General features: G+C 37.6%; 1 protein-coding gene across 4 annotated transcripts in view; it reads left to right on the top strand.

Moving 5' to 3' along the window:
- Nucleotides 1-24,708, top strand: part of TMEM245 (transmembrane protein 245) — a 77,818-nt gene extending 53,110 nt beyond the window's left edge. For all 4 annotated transcript variants that reach the window (XM_021528771.2, XM_021528770.2, XM_085573670.1 and 1 more), the window contains 4 exons: nt 12,974-13,074; nt 14,368-14,542; nt 16,689-16,883; nt 17,907-24,708. In XM_021528771.2, the coding sequence (XP_021384446.2) occupies nt 12,974-13,074; nt 14,368-14,542; nt 16,689-16,883; nt 17,907-17,952 (517 nt within the window). In that variant the 3' untranslated portion in view covers nt 17,953-24,708. The remainder of the gene's footprint in view (nt 1-12,973; nt 13,075-14,367; nt 14,543-16,688; nt 16,884-17,906) is intronic.
- Nucleotides 24,709-27,494: the final 2,786 nt, after the last annotated feature.

The following is a 27,494-nucleotide window of genomic DNA, read 5'->3' as shown; positions in this document are numbered from 1 at the left end:
TGAATTGCCCTTCTGGCCTTTGATAGGAAATTTATTCATCCAGGATGCCAGAGAGGCAAAATGCCAGCAGCATGTATCAGGTGGTGGGATCAAGCAGGGATTTCACAAGAGCATGACGATATGCCTGCTCCAAGAGCTTTTTTGGCAAACCTAGTGGTACAAAGGCAGAGCCATGAAATAGAGAAGATCACTTGGAGGCACCAGCCAGCATGGCTCCACCAAGGACAAGTTGTGCTGGAGAAAGCACGAATCTTGCTTTGAGGAGGTGACTGTCCTCAAAGGAGGACCAGGGGCCTCCCACAGTAACCATCTGGGTGAGCATGGGCAGGAGAAAGGAATGGCTGTAGGAGCTCTGCTGTGTGCTCAGCAGGCCAAATTCCAACTCTGGAGATGCTGCTGGTGGCAGTGTGACTCAGAGCAGTGATGGGTGCTGCTGATGATAGTCTGGAGTGAGGGCTTGGGTGATGGTCGGAGATCACCTTCTGCGCGGTTGTGGGTGTCCCTTCCCATCTGTAGAAGGCAGAACAGCTGATGGGAATGTCCCTTGCCATGTGGGGAAGGCAGCATTTTGATGGAAGGCCCTCCTCTCCCCAGTCCGTCAGGCCTCAGTGATGAAGAGAAGGCACCTTTTCATGGGGGGCAGTGGGAAGGAAGGGGTCGTGCAACCCTTGGCAGTCGACAGAAGAACTCTTCTCTACGTCTCCCATGGGACTGGAAGGCAAAAGGCAATCTAAGGAATGCTCTGCTACTAGTTTTGTCTTTTCCTGTGCCTTTACTCCAGATATATGCCTTTGAGTTCTTTCAATTCTCACTGGCAGTGCTGCCTGCCTCCCAAGCAGTCCTCCAGATGGGAATTGGCAGTGTTTGGACTATGGAACAAACACAGATTTGCAAATTGGTCACTAACCAGTTTTCCCAATTTTGAGTAACTTTCATCATGAAAATGCTCCTCTGATTTTAGACTAAACACTTGTGTATGCTTTGTTGTCATATATTGCATTTGTGTCTCCTCATTGTTTGCATCTGTGGAAAGGCAGCATTTAATCTACAGGGAAGAGGAAAGGTCAGTAACTGTGTGATGACTTCCTAAAACACAGTAAAAAATCTGGGATTAAGATTACTACCGATGCCATGTGTGACCACAGGGATTTCTGACTGATGTATGAAGTACTGGTTCTCTTTCAAATCAACCAACTAATTCAAAATTCCATGCTGGAGCTTCATGTGCCATTGCCTGTAAATGAGGTGGGAAATAAAAATTTAGGAAAGTTATTATCATCCCAAATACTGCTAGTGCAGTATTTTACAGCAGTAAAAGAGTTTCTGTTCTCTAGTAGTTTTAGTCCTTCAAGCCCAAGTGGTGTATCGGTTTTCCTTTTTCTTTGGTTTGCAATCTCAGGTCTTTCTCAGTTTGATTCTAACTTTCTTGGTGTGGTTACATTTCATTACTCTTTTTTAATTCTTTATATATTCTTCATTTGTCCTTGGCATTTAATCCCTCCACAGTTCTGTTTTTTTTTTTTTCTTCCTTTTTTTTTTTTTTTTTTTTTTTTTTTTTTTCCTGTTTTCCATATTGCATAAGTGGGTATCAGGACAAAAATGTGACTAATTACAGCAGTAATGTTTCATCATGTGTGAGAGTCTGCCTTGATTGACAGTGGTGGTTAGTGAATATAGCAAATACATGATTTACTTACACTGATACCACTTAAAGTCAGCTATAGGGATGAAGAAAGGAAAACAGGGAGGGGCCTGATGGCTGTGGCAGAAGGATTATGCCAGAGTAGGTTGAGTTGCAAGCAATCTTTTGGCACCAATCTGTTAGGTTTAGGAATATGACTTGGTTTAGAAACATGAGGAACACTTGGAAGAGTTTTGTGTATTTAGATAATTTTAACTCTGAATATTAGTTAGTGAATTTTTTCATTGTAACTATAATAATTAATGTAGTATTTTGACGGTTCAGTGGAATCTCATGTAACAGTGTGAGATTTGCTTTGTTCAGAAGGGTTCTGTAAAATAAAGTTGGTTCATGAGTCCCCTACTTTACTGGTTAGGTAGGAAAATTAAATTCTTTACTGCTGAAATAGGGAGGGGGTGCTCTTGTCTGGATTGTTATTTTTATTTTGTTTTTGTCCTGAATGGATGAAGCAGTAATTCTCCAAATCACAGGTTTCCAAGTAGTAGCATGCACACCTTTGCCTGAACCATTTTCCTTTCCCTGAGCAGCATGTCGTTCTCTTCCTGAATGCACCATACCCTTCTTCCCTGAAGCTCCCATTCTGCTTGCTCTGGTGGAGATATTGCACATTACTAAGTTGCACGTTCTCACGGCCTCAGTGCAATTTAGTGTGTGCGATACTTTCACATGAGTGCATGCACACGGGTATGGCTGTGGCTTAAAGTTACTGCAGCTTTCAGTTTTGGTGGGGCCTGATTACATTGTGAAATGGTCTTAAACCCAGATCAGTGTTTTGAGTGATGCCTTGAAACATGTGTTAGTGGAAGTTTGTACAGTAGTGCCAGGAAGATGAGTACTGTTTGTTTTCAATTTGAGAAGGGTTATCATTATTTGCTTCATTTTCTTCATTTGCCATGCACGACTCAAATTTGATCAGATCTTTGTTGGTTATAAAAAAGTTACTTGAAATATTACATATTTCTAAAGAGGAAATTGCTAATCCTTAGCTGAAATTGGTTGTAAAGTCAAAAGAAAGATTTGATATGAAAAAACCTATAGTGTCTTGATGGATCAAATTGGTTCTTAATGAAATTTCAGCTTTTATTTATTAACATCTAAAGAGGTCTGTAAAGAGCTAGCATGCAAACAAACAAACAAACAAAATTCTCAGCTGTTTAAGCATCTAATTGGTTTGCTGTTGCATCCTGGCAGTCATTATGGAGAAAATGAGACAATGATACAATTCCCACAGAAAACAATAATCTTCCAGCATGTTAAGCTAATGCTTAGAAAAAGCAAAATGTGTGATCTTGTTTATTTTATTGCAACATTAATAATTTCTTTCAGATAAATTTTTCAAAGAAAACTATTAACTGATGTTGTTTCAACAGAATTCTTGCATGCAGTGAATGTTCTTTAGTAGCAGGAGTTACTTCTTGCTGAAATCTTATGTCACAGGAATGCATTTAGCAGGACTTACTGAAATTTTTCAAGCTTTGCTTAAGGTGTATGTTATGAGATGGGAATAGAATTGAACAATTGTCTTAGTGATTCTGTCTTAATCATGAAGCCAATGGCATCCTGTCTTGTATCAGCATCAGTGTGGCCAGTGAGAGCAGGGTACCTGTACTCAGCACTGGTGAGATCACACCTTGAGTGCTGTGTCCACTTCTGGGCCCCTCAATATAAGAAGGACACTGAGGTGCTGGAGCAAGTCCAGAGAAGGGCAGTGAAGCTGGTGAAGGGTCTGAACAAGAGTCCTGTGAGGGACAGCTGAGTGAACTGGGGGTGTTCAGGCTGGAGAAAAGGGGTCTTGGTGGGACCTTATCACTCCCTACAGCTCCTGAATGGAGGGTGTAGCCAGTTGGGAGTTGGCCTCTTCTCCCAGGTATGAGAAGAAACTGCCTCAAGCAGCACGAGGGAAGATTCAAGTTGGACATTAGAAGAATTTCTTCACAGAAAGGGTTGTCAAGCTTTGGAGTGGACTGTCCAGGGAGGTGGTGAAATCACCATTCCTAGAAGTATTTAAGAAACAGCCAGATGTGCCATTTAGTGGCATGGTTTAGTTTACAGGGTGGTGATGAGTCAAAGGTTGGACTTGATGATGTTGGAGGTCTTTTCCAACCTAAATGATTGCATGATTATCTAATGAAATAATTGCCTAGTCTAAAACTGGGAATGACAGCCACTTATATTTTGTTTTTAATTATATTGAAGAAAGAAAAGCTTCAGTTGAGTTATTGGAAAAAGAGAAGACTGTAGTCTGTAAATATTTTAAGAGATGCCACATTATTTCACTACATATGCTGAACCAAATTGAAAATAACCATAGCCTAATTATTTTAGTGGGATAGATATTTTTAAGCTGCCTATTTTAGTAGCAGTAAACACGTGACTTGCTCACACATCTTTAGTCTTAAATATTCTCATATTTGCAAAAAGAACCATCCTAGGATTTGTCTTTACCTGTATTTCCTTTTATATAGAAAATACTTCTTAAACACAAAAGCTGTGTATTGCTTTATGTACACACGATCTCAATCAGTTATTCAAAGAGTATTTCAAAGAAAAATGGATTTTCAAAGAAAATTTCAGAAAATAATTTATGTGCTCCAAAATTTACCTGAAACTATGAAAAAAATGTTCATTATTATTTTGGTGAAGCATGTCACAGTCTCTAAATTGAATCTGAATTTTACAGTTTACTACCTCTAATTCATAAGATTGTCTAAGTGCATAACCTGATGCTGAAGCGGACAGTTCTGTTCTCTCTGCCCTGTAGGCTGGTATCAAACACATTGAGAGGCTACTGAGGACTCCTTGCTTTATGAGGGACAGTGCCAATATTTTGCCATTGGCTTCTTTCATATTGCAGATAGCATGTTCTGTATGTTCTAACAGCAATTTGTCTTAGTGCATATTTCTAGTGTGAAATCTCTGGCTGTCCAGTGTTTTTTAAGACTGAAACACCTGTAAACATGCAGAGGATGTGTGTTAGTGCATGTGCAAGTGGGAGCACATTTAAACACATAAGCAGATTTCCCTGCAATCTTTAATGTAACTACACTGCATCTTGGGTACAAGTCCCTTAGTTACGTGTTGCACTTAGGCTTATATGTACACACTACTTTTCTTCACTACAGCAACTTTTTAAAGGTTACTTATATGTTAAAACCCAATATTTGAATGAATGATTAATTGGTAATGACATAAACTGTACCATTAAAGAGAGTGATGCCTAAGACACATCTGGAATTTAGATCAGGCAGTTAGTTTTTCTCTTTGCTTCTAAGGCAGGCTAACTGGGAGGGATGGAAAGAAAAAGGTTGCTGAAAGACTTAATTAAATATATAAGAAAAAGATATTCCATTAGGTAATTCTAAGAATAGAAGTATAGTATTAGAATTATTTCTAGTATAGAGTTGCAGGGTTCTATGTTTGCATATATGATAATTATTTATGTGTGATTTAATGTTGCAGTATATGTTATTACAGTCTTGGTTAGATTTCTGCTATCTAAAATACGGATTTACTGAAGTGTAAGAAGACAGCATGAAGTCTTATATGAAACTTCAGGATTTCCTGATATTTCAAAGATTTAACATCACAGCTTTAGCTTTTCACTCTTTCAAGTTATAAGGTCAATCATTGTTTATTGTCTCCACCGACAGAAGCAATGTAAATACGCCCTTCTTTATGCTTATGTTTCATAATTTTATAATAGGAATAATCTGAACAGCCTAGGAGTTCCTAAATATAAGACTGCAATGGATCTCAAGCAGTACTGACTGAAGCCAGCTGTTGCTCTCATTAGTGAATTTTTCATGCTAAAACGGGAATCCTAAAGAATTTACATCCTTACAAGTGGAGTGGAGAACAATAAACATTAATGCCAGTGGATGCTAATAACTGAGTAAGGCTGCAGGGAACAGCAAAATATTAAAGGCCATGAAAATAAGAAACTGTCCTCTTAAAAGCTAAAGTTTTCACTATGAAATGAAAGGATCATAAACTTCAGCAGATAGAATTAGGTATAAAGCACCTAGAAGTAGGTACTGAGTTGGATTCATTTACTCAAAGCTCCACAAAATGCTGTTAAGCAAACGTGTAATTTTCACATGCGACAGGAGCAACAAGCAGTCAGAGGGCTGAGGGGATAACAAGGGGTACTCAGCAACCACAAGGCTCAGGTTGTTGCAGGGGGGATGAAAATTCATGCTGTTTCACTTATTTCTGTGAAGTAGAGGGAGTCACATTGTAAAACCTTTCTTATGGATGAGCTAAAGCAGACTCTCTCAGAAATTACAGTGACTGTAGAAGAGCTTCTAGAACAAAACAGATAAAATGAGCAATAGCAAATTGTTGGGAGTGACTGATGATAAGTCACTATAGAAATCTCAGGGACAAAATAAAAAAAAAAATGTTTCCAGGAAACCCAGAAAGTACAAACTTGTAAGCTGGATAGATATTGGTACTGTAAGGCTTAGTAGGAAGTTAAGGGCATACCAGCACCTGGTGAATATGGTTTAGTTGCAAAGAATCAGTGGAGTTCTCACAGAAGGGAAGTTCTGCCTCATTCCTCATGTTTTTTGAAGTGTGGGCAAGACAGACCTGTAATAAGTTCATCTGTGTGCTATGTTCTACCAAAATTTATTAAAGGCTTTTTACAGTATCACTTTCCTGAGTCTTTGGAAGATAAGGGATATTGCCTTTTTACAGGCAGAGGGTAGGTTTAAATTAGATATAAGGAAGAAATTCTTTACTGTGAGAGTGGTGAGACACTGGAACAGGTTTCCCAGAGAAGTCGTGGATGCAGCAGGACTGTGAAAAACTCAGTAAGAAGACAGCAGTGTCTGGGAAATAAAATGACTGATGAAATGTAGTATAGATGAAAGTGATGCATATGGGGGAGAACCAGTCCTAACTTCACACATAAACTGATTACTGCTGTGCTGACTCTTTATCACTTGGGAGCTGTATTTTCTGGTACACAGGCTAGCTCAGTGCTTAAAAAACATGTGCCAGGCATATCAAACATTAAGATTTGTAACCACAGACCTAGACAACACAGAATAGTACTCTCATTGTATGAAGCTATGATTTTCCTATACCCTGAGTTACTGTGTGCTGCATCTCAAAAAGCTAGGAGTGCAACAAGCCTGGTTAGAGAAAGGAAGGCATGCATCAGTTTCCCTGTGAGGAATGACTGAGCTCCTTAGGACTCTTCAGCCTTGAAAAAAGGATGTTACGCAATTGAGGTTTGTAAAATCAGAGTCAGTGTAAAAAGGATGACTGAGTTGGACTGTCTATGGTCCCTTCTAAGATAAAATCTTAACATCACCAAAAAGCGACCAGGCACTCCCAAAAAATGCACTGGTTCATGAAGCAGGTAGAAGGGCATGGGTAAGGTCTTGCAAAAAAACCTTGTTGCAGCAACTTGCAGGATTGAACAGGAGGACTAAGAAGATACATTAATTGAAGATTAATTAATAGAAAGCCTGCATGAGGTTCATAACATCCCCTGAGGTGGAAGTAGAGGTTGGAAGAATGCTGTGAGGGGATTGTTGAAGAGGTTTGTCTATTTCTTGTGTTTTCTTAGCATCTGCTTCTGGACTCTACTGGAGATGGGATGCTGGCTAGACAGATCTTTTGTCTGAATAAGTTTGCCTTTTTATAGCTTATGTTCCAAGATCAATTTTAAGACCAGTGCTTATGTTCCAAGATCAATTTTAAGTATTTCACTTAGTAAACATTGTCTACTCATGATAAAAATCTGGAAGTGTTAGAAATGGATGATTCAGAAATAACTGGTCCTTTCAAATGTGCTTCTCGGAAGCATAATTGTAAGCTTACAATATGCCAAAGTAGTAATTAATAAAATAATACAAATACAAAGGCATTTTAAATAGTCAGATAATTTCTCACAAGTTAATTGTTATATTTCACAGCATATAGACATTTCTCTGTTAGGGAAAAAAGTCTGTGTGCCACTGTGTACTTCAGGCTGGTTGCCACACTTTAATGGTGTTTTGATAAAGTCATTGGAGCCTTGTCCTGCCTTGGGAGGTGCATGCAATATTTGCATCAGTTATACCATCTGGAGGAACCATGCTTTGATAGAAGACTGTATCACTTTTTCTGATTAGTGTCATTACTAGCCTGCATATGTTGGAGCTGTTTTGTTTGGTTGTATCATTCATGAGGAGGAATTAATTTCAGCAGCAAAACTGTTGAAATCTTGTCATGGAGTCATCTCTGAAATTAATTTGCATATTTATATTGCTCCTGAGATGATCTTACTCTGTCAAGAAACACTTCCTGCCACTTCAGCTTTATTCGTAGCTGGAATCTATCTTAGTGCACTTAGCTTACTTTCATGTTAAATTTGAAACTGAAATATAAAGAGGGTCGTTTTTTATTCCTAAAAGAACAGAACCCTTAAAGTGATTCAAAGAATAGCTAAGAGGTTTTTTTCAGAAGGACTTCTTGAAGTAATTTCATTCTTCAGTGTGTTCACCTGGTGATCACTTGAAGTTTGGGGGATCATTGTAGAAGAATACATTTGTCTTTTCAAAGATAATAGCTGTCACTGGCAATTTCACACACCTCCAAGAGTTCTTTGGTTTGGAACTTAGGGTGACAGTGAGTGTTAATTTCAGCTGGGGTAAGACAGCACTGATATGTTCTTGTTCTCCAGCCATGAGTGTAGTGGCTCCTGGTGGGAATGCAACTATTTAGGTCACTGCTTATGAGTTGGTTGGAGAGTAGAGACCTGAGCTATTTTTTTAAAAGTAACCCCTCGTGTAACCATTGTCATGAATTCACTGTAAAAATGAAAAAGCTGAATTCAGTGTAGAAAGTATCATGGCACATAACGAAGACTGTGCTGGCAGGTAGACAGAGGAAGGGTCATCTGGGACAGAACTGAATCTTTGGAACGGGGGGATGGAAGGGCTCCTTCCCTGGGACACATCTGAGGTAACCTGATCTGAAGATAAATTGTGAAACCATGCTGTGAAGTTTTGAATGCATTTCACTTACACTTTGAACTCTCTTTTAAAATGTGATGGTTTTATTCTCAAGAGAAACTGAATAGCTGAGTGAGGTCTCTTAAAGCATCATTTTGAATTAGTCAGTTTTCTGTACAGAAAGGTTTACAACAAAGATGTAGTACAATCCTTTTAGTGTCTGCTCAGAGAAGATGGGAAAATACTAATCATCAGTAGTGTGAGGAAGATGACAAAATAGTGAAATTGTCCAATTCTAACAGTATGTTTGGCTGAGGGTGTTCCCATTACCAAGCTTGCATTTTAATTGGATTGCAAACTGTTGTATGGATTGTAAAGGGTTTTGTAAGGAATTTAGAGAAACGCTATTTCTTGCAAACTTTTCCAAAGATGAATACTAGTTTTTTCTAGTTTTTACTCTCATGCCCATTCACAAGCCAGGGTTCATATGCCTGTTCATATAAATTTAGTGTAATAACCAGAAAATCCCTCTTCTGAACTTACGCTTACTCAAATCTTTCTGGTAACTCAAATTCTCATTATTTCAGCCCATATGTTCTTCTTTCCTCCAGTGCTCTGGGAGCAGAGAGATCTAGAAAATCAAATTAACTCCAAGGTCAAAAATCCATGATCTGAGCTGAAGGGCTCTTTTCATCTGGGGATGCTGCAGCATTAAGTTGAAACTTTTGAAATCTCATTGTGTCAATAACAGCGAGCAGACTTTACCTGCAGGCTCTGTGAAGTGCACCTGAATTCAGGTGGACATACATCTGATATAAACTACAATAGTAATAAAAGGGAAGCTCTAGACTTTTTATGGCAAATCTGTAAAAGAGAAAAAAAAAAAACACGAAACCCTGAAAAGGTGGCCCTTTCCCTTGTGGAATCTACAAGCAAATTCCCTACCTTAGGGACAGAACTTAGTAGAAGAAACTTTTACACAAAAAAAAAAAAAAAAAAAAAAAAAAAAAAATGGCCAGCTGTGAAGAAGCATTTCACAGAAGTTTCTTCATTTTTAGTCTGAATAATATGAAGCATGACCCATGTACTCTGATTTTTTTTAATTTTACGTGCTTTTCAAAGCTCAGTAAAATGGAATATGTATGTCTGAGTATGCCTTGTGCCAAATTGGCATGAAGTGCTCATAAATTACACATTTGCAGATGACAGCTCCTGCAGGTAAAGTGGTTCATCCAGATAACAGTGCCAAAGTGAGACGTGAGCAGCAATTGGATTTTCTGATTTCTGAATCATACAATTACACTTGTATATCAAAGGAAGCTGTATGTGTGCCAGTAATGTATTAAGAGATGAAACTTACTTACTGTCATAATTACACCAGGAAGGTCTGCATTTTACAGATGGTAATAAATTCATGCAGCACTGGCAGTGGCACACTCACATCATCTTTTAAGGTCTGATATCTCAGGTGCAGAATAGCTGAAACAAAGTGTGGATAAGATTGTAGTTATTGTTTTCAGAATTACTTTTTTGCTGCCTTAACCATAAAGCAAAATATATAGGAATTTCCAGACTTTGATACAATTTTTATTTTTTGTGACAGGTACCAGAAAGTAACAAATATGAGTTTTCAGAGATATTAAGGTTCTCATGGCCCACACTTGCCACAAAATAGTATCCCCTGTGCCTTTATTATGAGCTCTTATGACTTCAATTGAGACAGACACAAACCAGGGGGAGGGAGAGGAGAAGAATGAGACTAGGTGCAGCCTTCTCTCTCTTCCTGCTTCACCCCTGGCACTTCCCAACTCTGTAAGGTGCTTTCTCCTCTCAGTGTATTAGCTGTGAGTGTTAGAAGCACAGAGGCAGAGAGATGCTGTACTGTTCTACAGTCTCTTAGAGGTATGTACTGTTTGGCCATTGAAATATGTTATGTGTCAACTTGCAGAATGATATCAGACAAGGACTACCTGTGAGTCCTGGACTAGTTTTTTTCTTGTTCTACCAGTGCATCTGACTGCCAGCTCCTTGAGCTGAGACTAAGAAAGCAACTCGTTTTCTAGACACCTTCAACATTTTTTCCACTGGGTTGCTCTCTCTGTTTTTGTTACCGTAATAGCACTGTCTTCTCTTCATCTGTAATCTCTCTGGGAAAATCTAAAATGAGTGCTTGTAGATGGTTATTTTAATTTCAGCTGAAGTTGCTACTTCACATACTTTTTTGTCTCATCTCTTGTACACTGAAATGTAGTTTTCGTGCATACATATAAAAATTGTTAAGACCTTGTTAAATTTACTACAGTACAGAAAACATCTTTTTGAAAAAAATAAGGAGATACTCAAGGACTCTTATAAAATATTTTTGACAACTGTGATGTGTTTGTGCCACAGTTCCTGTTGGATAAGAAAAAGATTTGCTTGAAGATTACTGCACAGGTCCTTCCTAGAAAGATATTATGCTCCTGTGATATCCTCAGAAAGAGTAGACGTGAGTTAAATGTCACAAAAAATGCAGAAAATTAAGACTTTTAAGTAGCTAAAATATGAAAGTATCTTGAATTTTTAATGCAAACTCACATTTAGCATTGTTATTGTGGCCATGGGTCTTGGGATTTTCTTGCCTCCTTGCCAAATATTTTATTTTATATATGAAACATCTTTTAAGTCAAATACAAGTGAGTATGTCACTCATCAAAATTTGTAGATTTTATGTATTTTGGTCTCACTTTCCATTTTAATATAATAAAAGTTCATCTAAACTGAGAAGTATTGAGGCTTTTTTTTTTACTGGGGCCACCACATATTTGTAAACGTTCTCTGCCTTTCTTTTTGCGCCATGTAACTCTTGTCTGTCAAAGATTAGACTTGTTATTTCAGGTCATTCTTTAAAGCTTGCTTTCTTTTTTTCTTTATTTTCCTTCTTTTGAAGGGGAAGGGGCTTTATTTTCCCTATTTTGAAGGGGAAAATGGCTGACAACAGTTGTTTCTGGTTAGTCTTTTATAAGAATCTCACATTTTGAACAGTAGTGTTGATGTGTGAAGTGTATTATGCACTCATAGCTTCCAGAGAATTCATTTTAAATAAGACAATTTTGATTCTGAAATCATGTAGAAATCTAAAAGTGAGCTCTTAGGTAGGAAACAATGGCAAAAATATGCACACTGCATACGGAAATAATAATGAGGATAGTGGGCAAAGAAGCAAAACCTGGGAGTCTTGGAATTCATTTTGGTAGCTCAGAAAAAATTCTACCTAGTAGTTTAATATAACAGTATCACAGGTTTCTTTGTTACGAGTTTTTATGGACACAATGGAGGAAGGAAACTCTGCTGTTACAGGCTTTAGATCCAGAAAGGGCAGTTTATCTATGCCCTCCAAAGATTGCTGTTGTATGTCTTCCTGTCCTCTTTGCCCTGGTGCCAGGGTTCCCAAAACTGCCAAGACACAATCACTATGAGTTATGAATGGGAAATTAACATCAGGAAACTTCACGTTTATCTTTGCTAAGAGGGTGCATGTGCCACCACTTGTGCAGTGATGGAACTGTGAGAACTGTTCTGAGTTGTGAAGCTGAAATAGTGATCTCAGGAAACTTCACTTCTCAATTATGGGTGAAAAACTAACATAATACAATAATGAGATTGGGCAGTTTGAGATTATGGTTTTAGGGACTGTAGATGTAAGGCATGGGTTTCTAGTTCAGTTATGGGATATTCCACATGTGTACCTGCCCTAGTGCTGTAATAATGTCGCAGCACTTAGCTCCTGTTTGCTGTTTCATGAAGCAGTAGTCACACTTAATTGAGGAGAAATTTGGATTCAGTCCCGTTTCAGCAGGATTGAATTAGGTTACTAGGTTTTACTATTTAGTTTTTAGTAGTGTAGCCTAGTAAACAACCTAAAAGCTGGGGAATCCAGTGAAAAAGAGCAGGTATAGTAAAGTGAGCAGATGAAGAAAATGAATGAACACCTAAAAGTGGAAAAGAGGAAAGAAAAAGTAGTTTGTATGAAGAATGGTACTGCATCTCATAAAAAAAAGGTTATTTTTAATAGAGAATGTAGTCTGATACTTGAGCAGTTTCTTTCAAGGAATTTATCCCTGTAACCCATTATTTTTTGTGTCTAAATGCTTTTAATAACATATGTAGTAAGTATACTTACTTACTTAGGGAACAGATATATAAAGGGCTCTGTGTTACATTTTGCGATGTCTTATTTGTGGCACTGATGGCTTTTCAGTTATTGAAAGCAACCCATGTCTGTATCTTCATTATTCTTGGAATCCTCTTGCTAATAATAATAGAGTTTCTTTGATCGTTTTAGAGGTGTGTTTGATGCTTCCCTCAAAATGGCTGGGTTCTATGGACTCTACACTTGGCTGACTCACACTATATTTGGGATTAACATAGTCTTCATACCATCTGGTAAGCATTTGAGCAATTATATTAATAAATAATATTTTGTAATTATTTATTGTACAAAATCAGAAATACTAAGTTTTGCTGACAAGCTGAGGTCTGATCTCGGAGAGTATGACTGTGGGAAGGGTGGAGAGAAGGCCCTGATTGCTGTCTTACCCTGAGCCTTGCCTTTCTGCTTTCACAGCACATTGCCTGCAGTTATTTTACCTCTTCTTTCTGTTTCATTTGCTAGATCCAATTCCTTCTCCCTTGTATTCAGTCCAAGTGTTTTCAGGTTTTTTTCTTGGCTTCTGTTTCTTTCAGAGTTGACAGGTGCTGATTTTTCAAGATGCCTAAATGCAGGAAGATGTGGTATCATGAAAATGCATGATAGAGGAATGCTTCTTATTCTCAGTGTCATTCTCTGACTGTATTACCAGCCTTTGGTTTTCTTTTATTATTTAGTTTTGGAAATGGCTGGACAGTTTCTCATAGAAAAACCTCCCCTGTTCCTCTTTGCCCTTCTTTCTCTAAAAAGAATGGTAGTAATTGTAAAATATTTGTGTACAAGGAAGCATTAAGGGGAAGCTATGAAGCAACAAACCCCAATTTAATGGAAAATGGCTGTATTGCAAACTGCAACTGTCTTAAAGGCATTGATTGTCACTACAACTACTTAGAAAGTAATCAATCTTATTTTTTTCAACTACATGCAAAATCTTAAAAGTTGTTGCTTTCTGGTTAATGAGACCAAAAAAAAATACCCCACTTAATTGTGCTTTGTATTATGTTTATAATACAGGAGGTGGATGAAATTATAGTGGCAGCAGATCTGCATTGCTTTAGATTACAACAGGTTTTTGTTGTAAGCAGAAGGGTGTGCAGCTGTGTGAACACGTTTGCATACAGAAATATATGTCAAAAATCTCATGTTTGCCTGCTTTCTCACTGTTACAGGTGACTGCAGGAGATGCAGTAAGTCAGAGTGAGATTTGGGTTTATTTGCTTTCTTACACAGTAAGAAATGTACATGATTGGTGTAACTTCAAGTTTTTCTAAACTGATGCCTCTTGACTCCTTCTGACTGTCAGTTGCTGAAGCTCTTCTGTGTGGGGAATGGTGTAATTTGCTTTTTTCCTAAACCACAGCTATAAAACACCAAGAGCCTCATGTGGCACTTCTTCAATGCTTTATTTATAACAGTTGATGGAAGTGGGGCTTAGTGGTGTGGCAAAAGTGTCAGAATGTAACTGTAAATATATTTGTGAAATATGTTTCTGTGATCTTTTTTTTCACTTCTGCTTCTGTGTGTTCTAGCATTAGCAGCAATCCTTGGAGCAGTGCCATTTCTGGGGACATACTGGGCAGCAGTCCCTGCAGTCCTAGATTTGTGGCTTGTGCAAGGACAGGGATGCAAAGCCCTTCTGCTCTTGGTTTTTCACCTCTTGCCAACCTATTTTGTAGATACAGCAATTTATTCAGATATATCAGGGTAAGTACATTGAACACTTTTTAAAATTAGCATTGCAAAAATGATTGACAATCACTGATGCCTTTAATTAAACTCATTTTTCTGAAGCATGCCAAACAGTATCATCAAGCTCAGGAATAACCTCATAGTAAGCAGTTTTACTGGCCTAAGTGCCTTCATTTTCCCAGGCTGCTTTTCTGTGAGCTTTAACACTTCAGAGGTCTTGAACCCAACATCAGCAAAATGAACTGGTTCAGTTGGGATTGTTAGAATTAGTTTATGTTTTCTATTTATCTAATTATTGAGTAGAGGTGTGTAGCATTTCCTATTTATCTCCTAATGCCAGATAATGCTTCAGAGCAGATAAAACCATGAGCTATTTAGGGACCAAAAAGAAATAGAGTTAATGTAGAATAAGGACATGAAGTGGTTCAGTTAGAAATTAGTATTTTTCTTAGTTAGTCGTTAGAAATTAGTATTTTTATTTATTAAATATAATTACACTGAAGAGAGAGTACCTAATGATAATATACCTGATATTAATACTAATTTTCATAGACTGTGGCTCTAGTTATTTTGCATTAATTAAACCTAACAGGTGAAGTATAATCAAATTACTTTTTTCCCAACAATAAATCATGGATAAATGTAAGGCTAGTAACTATTTAGGTAAATAATTCTTCTGCTTCCTAGAATACATTTTTTTGGACTGTAGAGGATACAAACTCTGTTTACTGTGCAGAAAATAGATGGGAGAGGAATAGATTTTCTACAGTGGAGGAAAATTGTATTCTTCCCAATAAATTGAACAGTAAGCATCATGATGTCTTGTGGATTAGATTAAACCTATTTGGAGTATCTATAATTAGGTTACCCAGGGTTTTCTGAATGGATTACCTTTGTACTGGAGTCCTGTATTTCATCATTTTAATTTACAAAACTAGTCAAAAGAATGTTTAAACTGATGCAAATGCTGGGGAAAAAAATGAAGTTTTTGAAGGTTTAGAAATTAATAATGTCTTGTTGGAGAAACACAAAATTTTAGGCCACATTTGTCTCCTGAGGAAAGCAATCTGGTCCTGCCAGTAGGTTAAGTTTAATCTGGGTGAGACATGATTGAGGTATGTCAGATTTAATAGGTCATGTTTCATGGCCTCCTTTTGCACACAGTTATGTTGAAGGCAAAGACTTAAAATTTGGGAGTTGAGTAGAAATCAGGACCATGGTAGAAACCTCAGGAACTGCTGGAGCTCTGAATTAACTAGCTGGTATTTTCTGTGTATTACCCTCAGAATTTAAAGGAACTTGCTGAGAATTTTGTGCCAGGTTTCAACTGTAGTTTTTCTTCTGCAATTCCATATTGCTGTCATTATTTTAGGCATAAAGAATGAAGAATGACAAGCAGGTTTTGTGTAAATGCTGTTGGTAAGATTCACATTTTGCAGCTGAACACAGCTGCAAAAAGTGAATCTGAGATACAGAAAATAAAAATGGCATGGTTTACTCGCTGCCAAAGAGCTGTTATCAAAACACTCTTCTGGCCCCAACTTTCCAGTAAATATTAATATCTTCATTAAAATCCAGTTTTATTTTTAATCTGAAAACATTAAAAGCTATTGATAACAAACACTCAATCTGAGAAGCTTTTTTGTAAGAAAATGAGAAGACGTGGCTATTTTTTAAAGACTGTATGCTAACTGTTCTTTAAAAGATGTACTGCAAGTTGCTATCATCAGCTAACTGAATGGCTTTGCTCAGGGGTCCTCAATTAACTGATAATAATTGTGTTAAACTTCAACAGTTCTTGACCATAAAGTGTGAGCAGTCTGTGTAACCAACCATGTTTCCACTCTCAAAATGGAAGTGTGTTTGCCATTATGTCCTTCTGACATTGTTCAGCAGATGTCTGTAAAGTAACTACTCCACTGTGGATCTTACCAGCGTTCCAGGCTACAATAGTGTTTGATCTGTCCTGTGAATACAGTGCAGAATACATCTTGGAACCTTTGTGCAGTCATTCAGACAGCAGTGTATAGTGTAAATATGGGTAGCTATAGCTAGCTGGGTCATTTCCTAAGCTTAATAAAACTTCAGGATTAATAAACATTTCTTAATTGATAATGCTGTGTTTGTTGTTCTTAATTTAATTTTATTGTTCTTGTGGCAGAGGGGGTCACCCTTACCTGACAGGCCTTGCAGTAGCTGGTGGAGCATATTACCTGGGACTGGAAGGAGCCATTATAGGACCAATTCTACTTTGTATACTTGTGGTTGCTTCCAATATATATAGTGCCATGTTGGTGAGCCCAACAAATTCTGTGCCCACTCCATCACAAGCGGCGTGGCCATTACAGATTTACCGGTGAGCTGTAAATGTCTTGTTTGTATGAATTATGTTTTCAAACACATCTGTGTACATAGTCACAGTTGTAGGGAATGCGTGCCTGGATTTTATATAATAATGTGCACTCACATCTGCATAAGTATTGTAGTATTTGAAGAGGATTCAGCTGCCTCATATTCTAGAAATAAAAAGTATGGCTAAGTAAAAGACTCACTGGAACATGTATATGGGAAATGTTTGTTTAATGTCACTCAGCCCCTTATAGAAGACTCGTTTAGAAAATTTGGTGATAATACCTTTGTGTCCTGTAATTTATATGTTGCTGTTGTGCTAGGAGATGATTGAACATCATTTTTAAACTCTTATTCTAAAAGTCATTTGCCCTTAAAAAGGGGCCTGCCCCAAAATACTTCATTTTTATGTCCTAATGTACAATACTGCAAAATATAAACATACCTAGATTTTAGAAAATGTGATATCATTATATGCCATTTTTCCATTAAAAGTATGGTCCTTAGTAATATGTCATTATTGAATGTACAAAATTATGGAATACAGAAATGTATCTTTAAACTGTACAGTTAAGAATGAGATAATAATAATAATGATACAGTTAGGAATAAACTCATAGTTGAATAACTACTTAGAATTGTAAATCACATTGTGACAATATTAACAGTAGCTACTGTTAATGTTTCTACTGTCTTGTTAAACTATATAGGTTAGCTCATTATACATATATCTTGAAGAGGATTCTCTGCTTGTCAGAAATAATTCTTTGCCTTATTCACCTGAATAGTGCTGCCTTCTTTTATCTGGGTACTTAAGAAGAAAAACTGCTAATTGGACCTATCTGTAGTCTCTGGCCTTTAAAAGTTACATTCCAGTTGCCCTGTATGACAGATAGAGCTTTTGAGTACACAGAAAAACATCTTCATGTGTGTTTGGCTCTCCTTTATTTTATAGGAAACAACTGTTTGGAATCACTGGGTAGATTTGTGTCTTACGTTTCACTTCTCTTTTCCTCCTCCCACCTCCCAGGTCACCTAGAGAGAGTCCTGAGGAGATGAAAACATCTGCAGAGTGATGGAAGTGCTGGGCTGCACCTCTGTAGCATGAGGGAATCGCTGTCTTCTGTCTTGGGTTCACAACAGCCATGGCCTTCTGTCCCTTCCCAGCCTTGCCTGGGGGCAGCACACAGGGAAGCATAGACTGGGTTTTAGGAGAAAGCACTAGAACATCTGCTGGCCTTACATTATTGTGCACTTTGCCTCTTCGAGAGAGAATGTCTACTTCCCATGGCTTTGCATACCAACACACAGTCAGCTGCCTTGTTGAAGACTTTGAAGACCTTTTGTCTTATCAAAAGTATAGTTAAGAGGACAGGTACATCCACTGGAGTCATTATCTGCTGAAATTACTAACTTGGCTTTTATTTATTGGGTTATTTGTCTTACTAAACTGTAGTAGCTTTAAAGAAAGCTGTAATTCCAAAATATTTATTTTTAGGCAATCTGGTGGCAAAAGAAGGCAAACCACTCATTATGAAATGAAAGCGTAATATAATAGTTTGCTCCTACTCAAGGTGTTTCTTTATAAGCTTCAACCATCATCTGTAACTGATAACACTTAAATATTATTCACTGACATGTGCTGAAATTTAATGTTGTTGGAGACTGGTATTTTTAATACCTTCCTGATATTTATAGAAATGCAAACTTTTAAATGTAGGTTTTCCTCTTACTGACATAGGAGGACTTGTTTAATTAGTTTAAGTCTTGCCCCCACTTGCAGCAAAATCTCATAATATTTTGCTGTTTATCCACCCTCCCAGTGGAGTCATCTTGTCAACTAAATTTAATCAAAGGCCTTAAGTGTCTTCAGACAGTAGTAATGTAGGATGGTCACATCTCCTTCCAGTAATTGGAAGAAATTTAATGGGGATTGTTTACTGTTGGTTTTCAAATTCTGTGGCTGAGTTCCATTCACCTTTTAAACAAGTTTTACTACCAGAAAGAAAGGGGAGAGAGCATGGATTTTCGTTTAGTTTATTTGGGGCTTTTTAACCCTGTAAGCATACAGCCATGTATCTTACTGAGATGTAGGATATATCTTAATATATTAAGGTATATCTTATTAATAAACAAAGATCCTGAATATGTAATTTTGCTTAAAATGCAGCTTTGGTGACATTTAAGGCCTTTTGTATTGATTGTCAAAACATTTTGACACCGTGGATCTTTATAAATGTATCCTTTTTAAATGCGAAGCAGAGTTTTTTGGTAAATACTTCATACTTGCACAGCTTTTCCACAAATCCAGTGAGGCCCTAGGTACAAAGTAGCAGATGTGTTTGCTTAACCAAAGAACCACCATTCAGTTTCCAGTAACTCAAATTGATTTCAGAGTTTGTTAATGAGTTGTACAAAATGTAGGCATGCCTTGTATTTATTGTTGACAGTTATTCAATGCTTGAAACAAAGGAATGTTATCCAGGGACAAGGATATCTAAGATTTGTGCACAAAAAGCTTGCAGATGTTTGTTCTACTTGAGTTCCAGGAGTGCTGACAGATTTGGAAGGTTCTTTCGATGATATTGTAAGTATTTTTACATTGTTTTAAAAAATACATTGCCATGGAAAGTCATTGGAAAGTATTCTGATACTGAGGAAGGAAGGAAGTCCTGCTATAGGTTTGCAATAAACAAGCTGCCTAACAAGACAGAAATACTCTGCTTCTCAGATTCTCAAAATAAGCTGCTGCAATTTTACTGATAAAATTGTATGTTTTAAATGAGAAGGGTTAAGTATGCTGTTTGTGCACACTTGCAGGTATGTGCTTGAGGGACAGACTTGGGCTTAATTTAGTAGGCTGACTCAGGTTTATCAAAATATGGAAACATACCATTTAATATTTTAAAATCTGTAAGATCCTAACTGAAACATCACTAACTGAATAAGAAGAATATGTTGCTTGAATCAAATATCTGTTTCATGTCCTTGGTTTTTTGGCTTACGAAAAAGCTAAGTGAAATGCATTTTCATAATTGTTGGTGGCTAGGATGGAGGATGTAGGGAAAGCTCAGGCTTTACTAAAATACTCCTGCAACTTTCTAACCAGCTGGAATGAGACCACCATGATATTTAGGCAACTTCTTTATTGTATTACTTTTTTTTAGTTCACAGTTTTGCACTGAATCGTTGTGTTCTTGTTGTAGCTACTTGTAGACAGGATTTAAAGCACCTCTTTGCTCACTGGTCAAGACCTATTTATTGTCCACATTTGCTATCCCATTTCCTGAGACAATCTTTCATACTCCTGTGGTACTCGACTTAGTAATTTTAAAGTCATTAAAATACATTATTTTGTTTGGTTTTAAGTTTTCTTCTTCCCCTTCAACTGATTGCCTTAGATCAAAGAAGGGTCTCTGCTGTGAAGATTAAAACCCTGATTGAGACACTGTTAACTTCAGTAATGCAAATGAGTAAAATCACCTGAGAAGACACACTGCTGTTTTGAAATGTTCCTTTTCCATTGTGAAATCCTTACATAGAGAGAATTCACATCTGATGGAATGTTGTTTAGTTTGTCCTCCTTTGAAATGGGGCTTTATTTTGGTGCTTTCTGTTCCAAATTCAGCTCAAACTTGCCATGAAGTACCATCCATAGCACATCCTTAGTAATCTTCAGCAGCTCATGTGTATGCTGTACCTGATTGAGGAACCAACTGTATGGGTCAATAATGGTGCAGTAACATATACTGCCAAAAAGAAAAGAAAAATAAGGAGCAAAACTTCCAATAACACCTTCTTGGAATAGGAAATATTCACTGATATTCACTATGTTTAGAAAAAAAACACACAAAAAAGCCCAAAACCACAAAATACCACCTTACGAAAGAACATACTTGGATTATTTGGGTTTTGTGTTTAGCAAGTGTCTAATTACCAGCAGAAATAGAAGACTTTGTCATTGAGTATTTAGCAATCTGTATTATTTTCTGAGCAGTCTCAGCCTTTGTAAGAATGGTTTAGTATAGATCAGTCTCACATTAATGTGAAAATAATCAAACTGGTAATTTTGACTTCGGGTCTTTGAAAAGTGCCAGTTCATGGTTATACTGCCTCATCTGCAAAAACAACCAGCAGTTTGGTGGGATAAGTTTTTAGTACATGGATTGTAGCTTTCAAAAAAAACCAGCTCAACCCACTCCCTGCTCCAAAATCCCACAACACCACCAACCACCCAACCAACAAAAAAAGCCCCACCACTGCCTGCATTGTGCTTTTCTTAGGAGAGACCATCTTTTCTATAATGTTTCTAGGCAAGAAGTTGATGGCCTTTAGCTTTACTGTAAAGAGTCATTCCAGGAGCAGGTACTTATTAAGTGTATTTAGTACATTTAGTGTTCAATAATTTAGAGTTCAGAAGGGAACGCTTGTAGTAATAAAAGACAATGTGGTCTTATGGTATTGTGAAATTCAGCTGTGGTGTTTTTGATCATTCTCCTTGGGGAGTTGCAATTAAGTGTAGTGCCAAAGGGCTGGTGCTGTTTCTGGCACTCGAGTCTGAGTTAGCCTTTCCTTCCTGTACCTTGGCTGAGCACTGCTGTAGCAGAGCTGGCAGAGGTGACTGTGCCAACTCACAGCCCAGCATGTTAGCTTCAGGTCACTGTGTGTGCTGACTTAATTGCATCCCTCAAGGAACAAACTGCAATGGGCAAGAACCTGGCACACATTCACTCTGCCAGCCTTACTGCAATATGGTGGCTTTCAGCACAGGTGCATCATGACCAGGTGGGAGCAGAAATGATTTATATTGAAAGGCTGCTTAAAAAACAGTTTAACATTATAATAATACATATGATGCACATTTTTCAGAAGTTAAGTTGATACCCATGTGATCTTTCTATGCACAGTGATGTGTGTGTGTGCAGGTACACTTAGGCTTGTCTGATTTCAAGCTCTGTGGTCCTCTTAAGGACACAGGGGAGGAGGATATACTGGATGTGTATTTTGTCAGAGATTATTGGAATAGGAAATCCATAATCTGTTTAATTAAAATAAGAAAAAAACATTGTTGAGGGAAAATTGGATGCTGTCTTCAGTATTATCCATTGTTGGTATAAGCATAACTTTTGAAATAGGTGTATGGCTGCAGTTCAACACTGTGTTTTAGAAAAGCTGAAAAAGGTGAAATTGTTCTCCAGTAAAAGCAGCAGCTGAAGTGCTATGCTGCTGATCCCTAGTACCAGGAATACTGCAATGTAGTCTTTCCTATGGACCTGATACACTGAGGATGGAAAAATACCATTATTCTACTGAGATTCCGTAGCTTTGCATTGTTGGTGGTGGGTGTTTCCACAGCTGCCTTTATTTAAACATTGTCTTTATATTATATTGACCTTAATTTGTCACTGTAGGTAGTGCCATCTTAATGGATGCTGCCTCTGGAAACGGCTACGATTTCCTTTGAAGGTACTTATGGGTGTTGGGATTGGAGGTAGCATTCATTAGGTTTAATAGCAGAGGTAGCATTCTTCTAGAGATGCAATTGCTTACCTTGGAGTTTGCAATTCTACAAGATAAAATTGATTTGTCAGATAATCTTTATTGAGTGCCAGCTGACATCTCTTAAATCCATGGATGCATAATCTTTATAAACTTTGTATTGACTTCTATTTCAAAGGGTTTCTTCTTCGTTTCTGCACTTATTTCCTACACTTTTTGCTGAAGCCAGCTTTGACAATTTCCTTATTATTCCTATTTGTACAAAAGTAGAATCTCTTAAAACTCTTAACAAACATTAGGGAGACTTGATCTTTGACCTGGTACTGTCTATTTGTCAGTTTTACTAAGGTACCTTAATGCTTTATCGTAAAATTTTCCAAAATTGCTTTTAAGTGATAAAATTGGAAATAAGGAAAAAAACCTTTTTTTTGGTGATTTGAAGCAAGAAACAATTCCAAAAGTCATAAATACATTCAGGGATTCTACACTGGGCTTGCAAATTTATATAGTGATACACAGTGTTATATAAATATTGGGAGTCTCTGTCCTATTCAGACGTTAACTGAAATTTTGTCCTATTTTTTTAAGTTACCTGAGAACAAAATAGTGCCTGTATATAATGAATACAAGCAACATTTTCTACAATCCATGTTTACTTGATACAGACTGAGGAAGAACCAAGCAAATCCTGGTAGTGTGACTAGCGCTGTTTTATTGTAGCTCATACAAAGTAGGAAAAGCTGCTAGTAATGCATTGCTGAGAGGTTGCTGTTCCTGGAAGTATTTGCACACATTCTCTAAAAAGCTGCCAAAATTAATAGGTCATGAAATGCATCTTCAGTTCCCCAGACTGTTAAACTCGTCCACACCTCCTCTGGTAATTTGTTTGGAATATGGTTTAGTACATGAGAGTATTGCTTCCATCCCCTTTTGGGAATTGATTCCAGGACCTAAAGGCATGCCTTCAGTGTCCATACTGAAATAGTATGTCCAATTCAGGAAGGAAGTGCTAATTTGAAATAAATGCATCCTTGATCTGTTCTGCATAGGGATGGACTTGAACTAATATAATTCATGTTGCATTGAATTGAAGGTTAATTTTTTAATATAAATACTATGTGGTGACACTAAAGCCAAGTTTGAGTGAGATGAAGGGCAGAGTTGCTTGCAGCAGGGTAAATCTGCAAGTTAATAAAGCAGAGTGAGTGCTCTAGCATCTATATATATATATATGAAGAATTTTTAGAGTGATGTTTTTAAGGCAAAAAGTTGATTTCTTCTAGCTTCACTTTTTTACCCACTACAGTGTCATATACAGTCATCCTATGAGGACCTGAAGTCAAAGAAATGTTTCATGGTATTCGTGTAGATTAAAAGTAAGAAACATCACAAAGCCAAAAGTAGCCATGCTACAAAAGTTCATTAGGCTTAAGAACTGGCATCTAGGCCATAAGGTTGGAAAAACAAAATCCCACTATTCACTACTCTTCTTGCCAGTCTCAGCCTAAACCTGAGTCTTTCTCAAGTATCAATAAAAACTACTTTTGTGTTGTTCATAACCTACTGTCCGTGTAGATCAGTGTTTTCAGCTTGTCGTCTGTCAGCAGGAGTATATTTGGCAAGTATTCAATTTGTTCAGATTGTTGCCTTTAAAAACAGATATTCTATGCTTTAGTGATGGTTGGATACCAACTTCTTATACTTACATATATATATGTCTGTGTGAGTATATGCTAGGTAGCATTTGATGTTTTGGGCAAAAGATGTGAGAGGGTTGGAGTTTTTTTCACCTTGGGAAATGTCACCAAACCAAATCCAAAGAAACTTTCAATGTCCTATCCTGAGACTGGCTACACCCTACTCAAACCTAACAGCAGATGTTTTGCATTACAGAGCACAGGTTGTTCTAAAGTGTGTGTTCCTACCAGGCCCCATGGGGATTTGGAGCAATAACTTCTATTGTCTGTTGACACAAATTTTGTTTGTATGTGTGATATATCTTCAGAATGGAACTGTGTTCAAAACTGATGTTAACAATAATTGGGTTTGATACAGTACCTGGTTTTGCATGTGTAGTATTGACAATATAACCCCTATGTCCATCTGTGGCCCAATAAAATGTGTAAGTTAAGGTTGAAAATTACTTGTGTAGACTGCAGAGATATTTAAGCTAAATAATTTTGATTGTATGCACCAGTCCTCATCCTACTAAAAATGGGTTTTGTAGCAGGTTTAAGAAGCTTTTAACTTGGTATTGTATTCACACTGCAGTCCTTTGTAAACACAGAATGGTTAATATATTTTGAAATAAAATGCCATTAACATAAAGAGAACCGAGTTTGATTTGAATGATGGGCTCTTTGGAATCAGCCACAAAGGCAGCAGTTAATCTGGTGAAATAACAGGTGTGCTGGAGGCAAAGCTGGATCTGCAGTCCCTGTGTGTAACTGATGTCACTGAGAGGAGCCATACTTCACTTTTCCTTACATTTTCCATGGGAAAGGGAAGGACACAGTGCAGCAGTCACACGTCCAGACCCTACAGAAGCTCCATTCAGCACCTGTAGGTAATTCAAATTACTTCCATTACAGCCTGCTCTCTGAACTGGAAATGGTTCTTTAGTGCCTAAGTGGAGTTGTAAATCATTCTAAAATCCTGCATGATCCTCCCTGCATGACTGCTCATATTTTAAAATGTTCTGGGAGCCTTGAAGTATTTCCTACAGGAGAGTCAGTTTTAGCTGGTACCTCCTTAGTTCTCTGAAGGGATCAAACCTGTTTAGTGCATATACAGTGGTGGGGGGGGAGGAACAATTGACTCTAGTAACATAATTATGATTTAATTTTTTTTTTTTTAATTGAGGAAAATTTTCCAAGATTCTCAGAATTCTTTTCAAGTTTGAACCAAACCAAATGCATCGGTAGTCAGGCAAGCCAAAGCACATCTACTTCTGTGAAAACTCCTTAGCTTTTTTTTTTTTTTGGTCATTGTATTGTGCACATAATGGTGGTTTTTATTAAAGAAAATAAGGAGTTCTGTTCAACACTCATCTCGGATAAATATATAGTAATGTAGCACCAACCTATTCACTCAGTCTCAACCCTTTCTTCAAAATAGTTCAGGAGTTACATGTTCAATATAGTTCATTAACATTCTGGGAGTGGGAGGACAAAGGATATGGAGGAGTTATCAGGCAGATAACAAGCAAAAAATGTGCTTTTGAGTTTGACCAGAGATACAATTTAAAAGATTGCAGTCTTTTGGCTTTGCCACATAGAAAATAGCAATTGGCATTTTGAGAAAATACATCTAGTTGACATCCAAACACATGGTGAATGATAACAAAGAAGGCTGAAAGCTGTTCAAAAAGGCACTGAGATGATATTTCATGCTGCATATAAAATTTCGTGCTGCCTGAATTATAATGTATAATCATATCAAATGCAAGAATTCAGCTTCCATATTTTTGACTGAAGGATGTTTCTATCAGTTGGTATAGCTTTATATCAAACAATTAATAGCTTTCTCTACTTTCCCAAACCAGAAATTACTGTAGGCAAACTATTTTTCTCAAGGAAGTTCATATTACACATCATTGCAAGTAGTTCCTTCTTTTTGTTTTGTTATATGAGATAATCTTTGAAATTAGAGTATTAGTGCTGCCATTACCTCTGCTGTGATAGGCCCCTGACAACTTCTTTGACGATCTGGTTCCCTGAAGTCCTGAGTGTTCCCCCTTGCAAGTGTTTTGGCAAAGCTGGCAGATGCAGGGTAGTTTAAGGAAGAGGCAGGTTAGGCACGCCAGTCTCCTCCACTGCTGCTATACAATTTGTGGTGTTGTAATAATAACTATAAAAATCTCCACCTGCTCCTTCAGTGTAACTTGGTTTTAAACACTGAGGGTACTTGAAGTACATGCAGGCAAAAGCAGGGCTCAAAAGTATGCGCTGACAACTCTGTGGGGTAGTTTGTTGGGTTTTCTTTCTTTTTTTCTCCTTGTAGACTTACAGCTGTGCAGACACTTTCATTCTTGATTCACAGATGGAATCAAATCCTTATACAACTAGGTTCTTTGCTTTAATTTTGCCTTTCTTACCAGAATCTTATTTTTTTTATTAATAAAAAATAAAACCAAGATTAGCTTTGGCAAACACCTGCTTTTCTTTACTTTAGAAGACAAACAGCAGAGAGACCATTGTGATAAAACTTTGAGAACTTTTCTCGCTTTAATAATTTGTTGATAAGTATCTTTCAGCTGGAAGTTATCTGACAAGTTTTAGGGAAAATCACACATAATCTTGACTGGCCTGACTTAAGCCCTCCTTTTGTTTTATGGGAGAGAAAAATGTTTAGTTTAGAAGCTTTACATGACTTAGCACATCCTTTTTAAAGCACTGCTGACTCCACACTTGGATTGCTCAGAGATTGCTTCTTGGAGAGAAGTCAGGCTGAAAGCTTTGCACCTCATGTTTCACAGTTTTCTAAAGAAAAAAAAATTCATTCTTGGGGTCGGGAATGTAATTGGCCTTGTTTATAAAAGGCATACTTTGGTAAATTTTGGCTTGCTTGAACTTACCATAGGATTATATAATATGCTGAGTTTAAAGGGACCCATCAGGATCATTGAGTCCCAACTCCTCCCCCTGCACAGGACACCCCAATAGTCACACCATCTGCCTGAGAGCAGTGTCCAAACACTTCTTCAGCTCTGTCAGGCTGATGCTGTGGCCACTTCCTTGGGAAGCCTGTTCCAGTGCCCAGCCACCCTCTGGGTGAAGAAACTTTTCCTAATACCCAACCTAAACCTCCCCTGACACAACTTCAGGCCATTCCCTGGGGTTCTGTCACTGGTCACCAGAGAAGAGATCAGTGTCTGCTCCTACTCTTCCCCTCACAAGGAAGTTGTAGACTGCATTGAGGTCTCCCCTCAGTCTCCTCCAGGCTGAGCAGACCAAGTGTCCTCAGCTGCTCCTCATTCAGCTTCCCGTCCAGACCCTTCACCAATCCTGCAGTTTCTTGGGACATTCACCCTTTGCTGGTAAGTTAAACTTGCTGCCACCAGTCTGGGTTTATGGATGGAAAGGCTGGGAGCATTTGATGTGAAGAGTTAGAAATTAAT

Source organism: Lonchura striata, chromosome 2 (assembly GCF_050655825.1).
Source record: "Lonchura striata isolate lonStrDom1 chromosome 2, ASM5065582v1, whole genome shotgun sequence".
Classification (NCBI taxonomy): Eukaryota; Metazoa; Chordata; class Aves; order Passeriformes; family Estrildidae; genus Lonchura; species Lonchura striata.
This window is presented reverse-complemented; position numbering and strand designations above follow the sequence as displayed.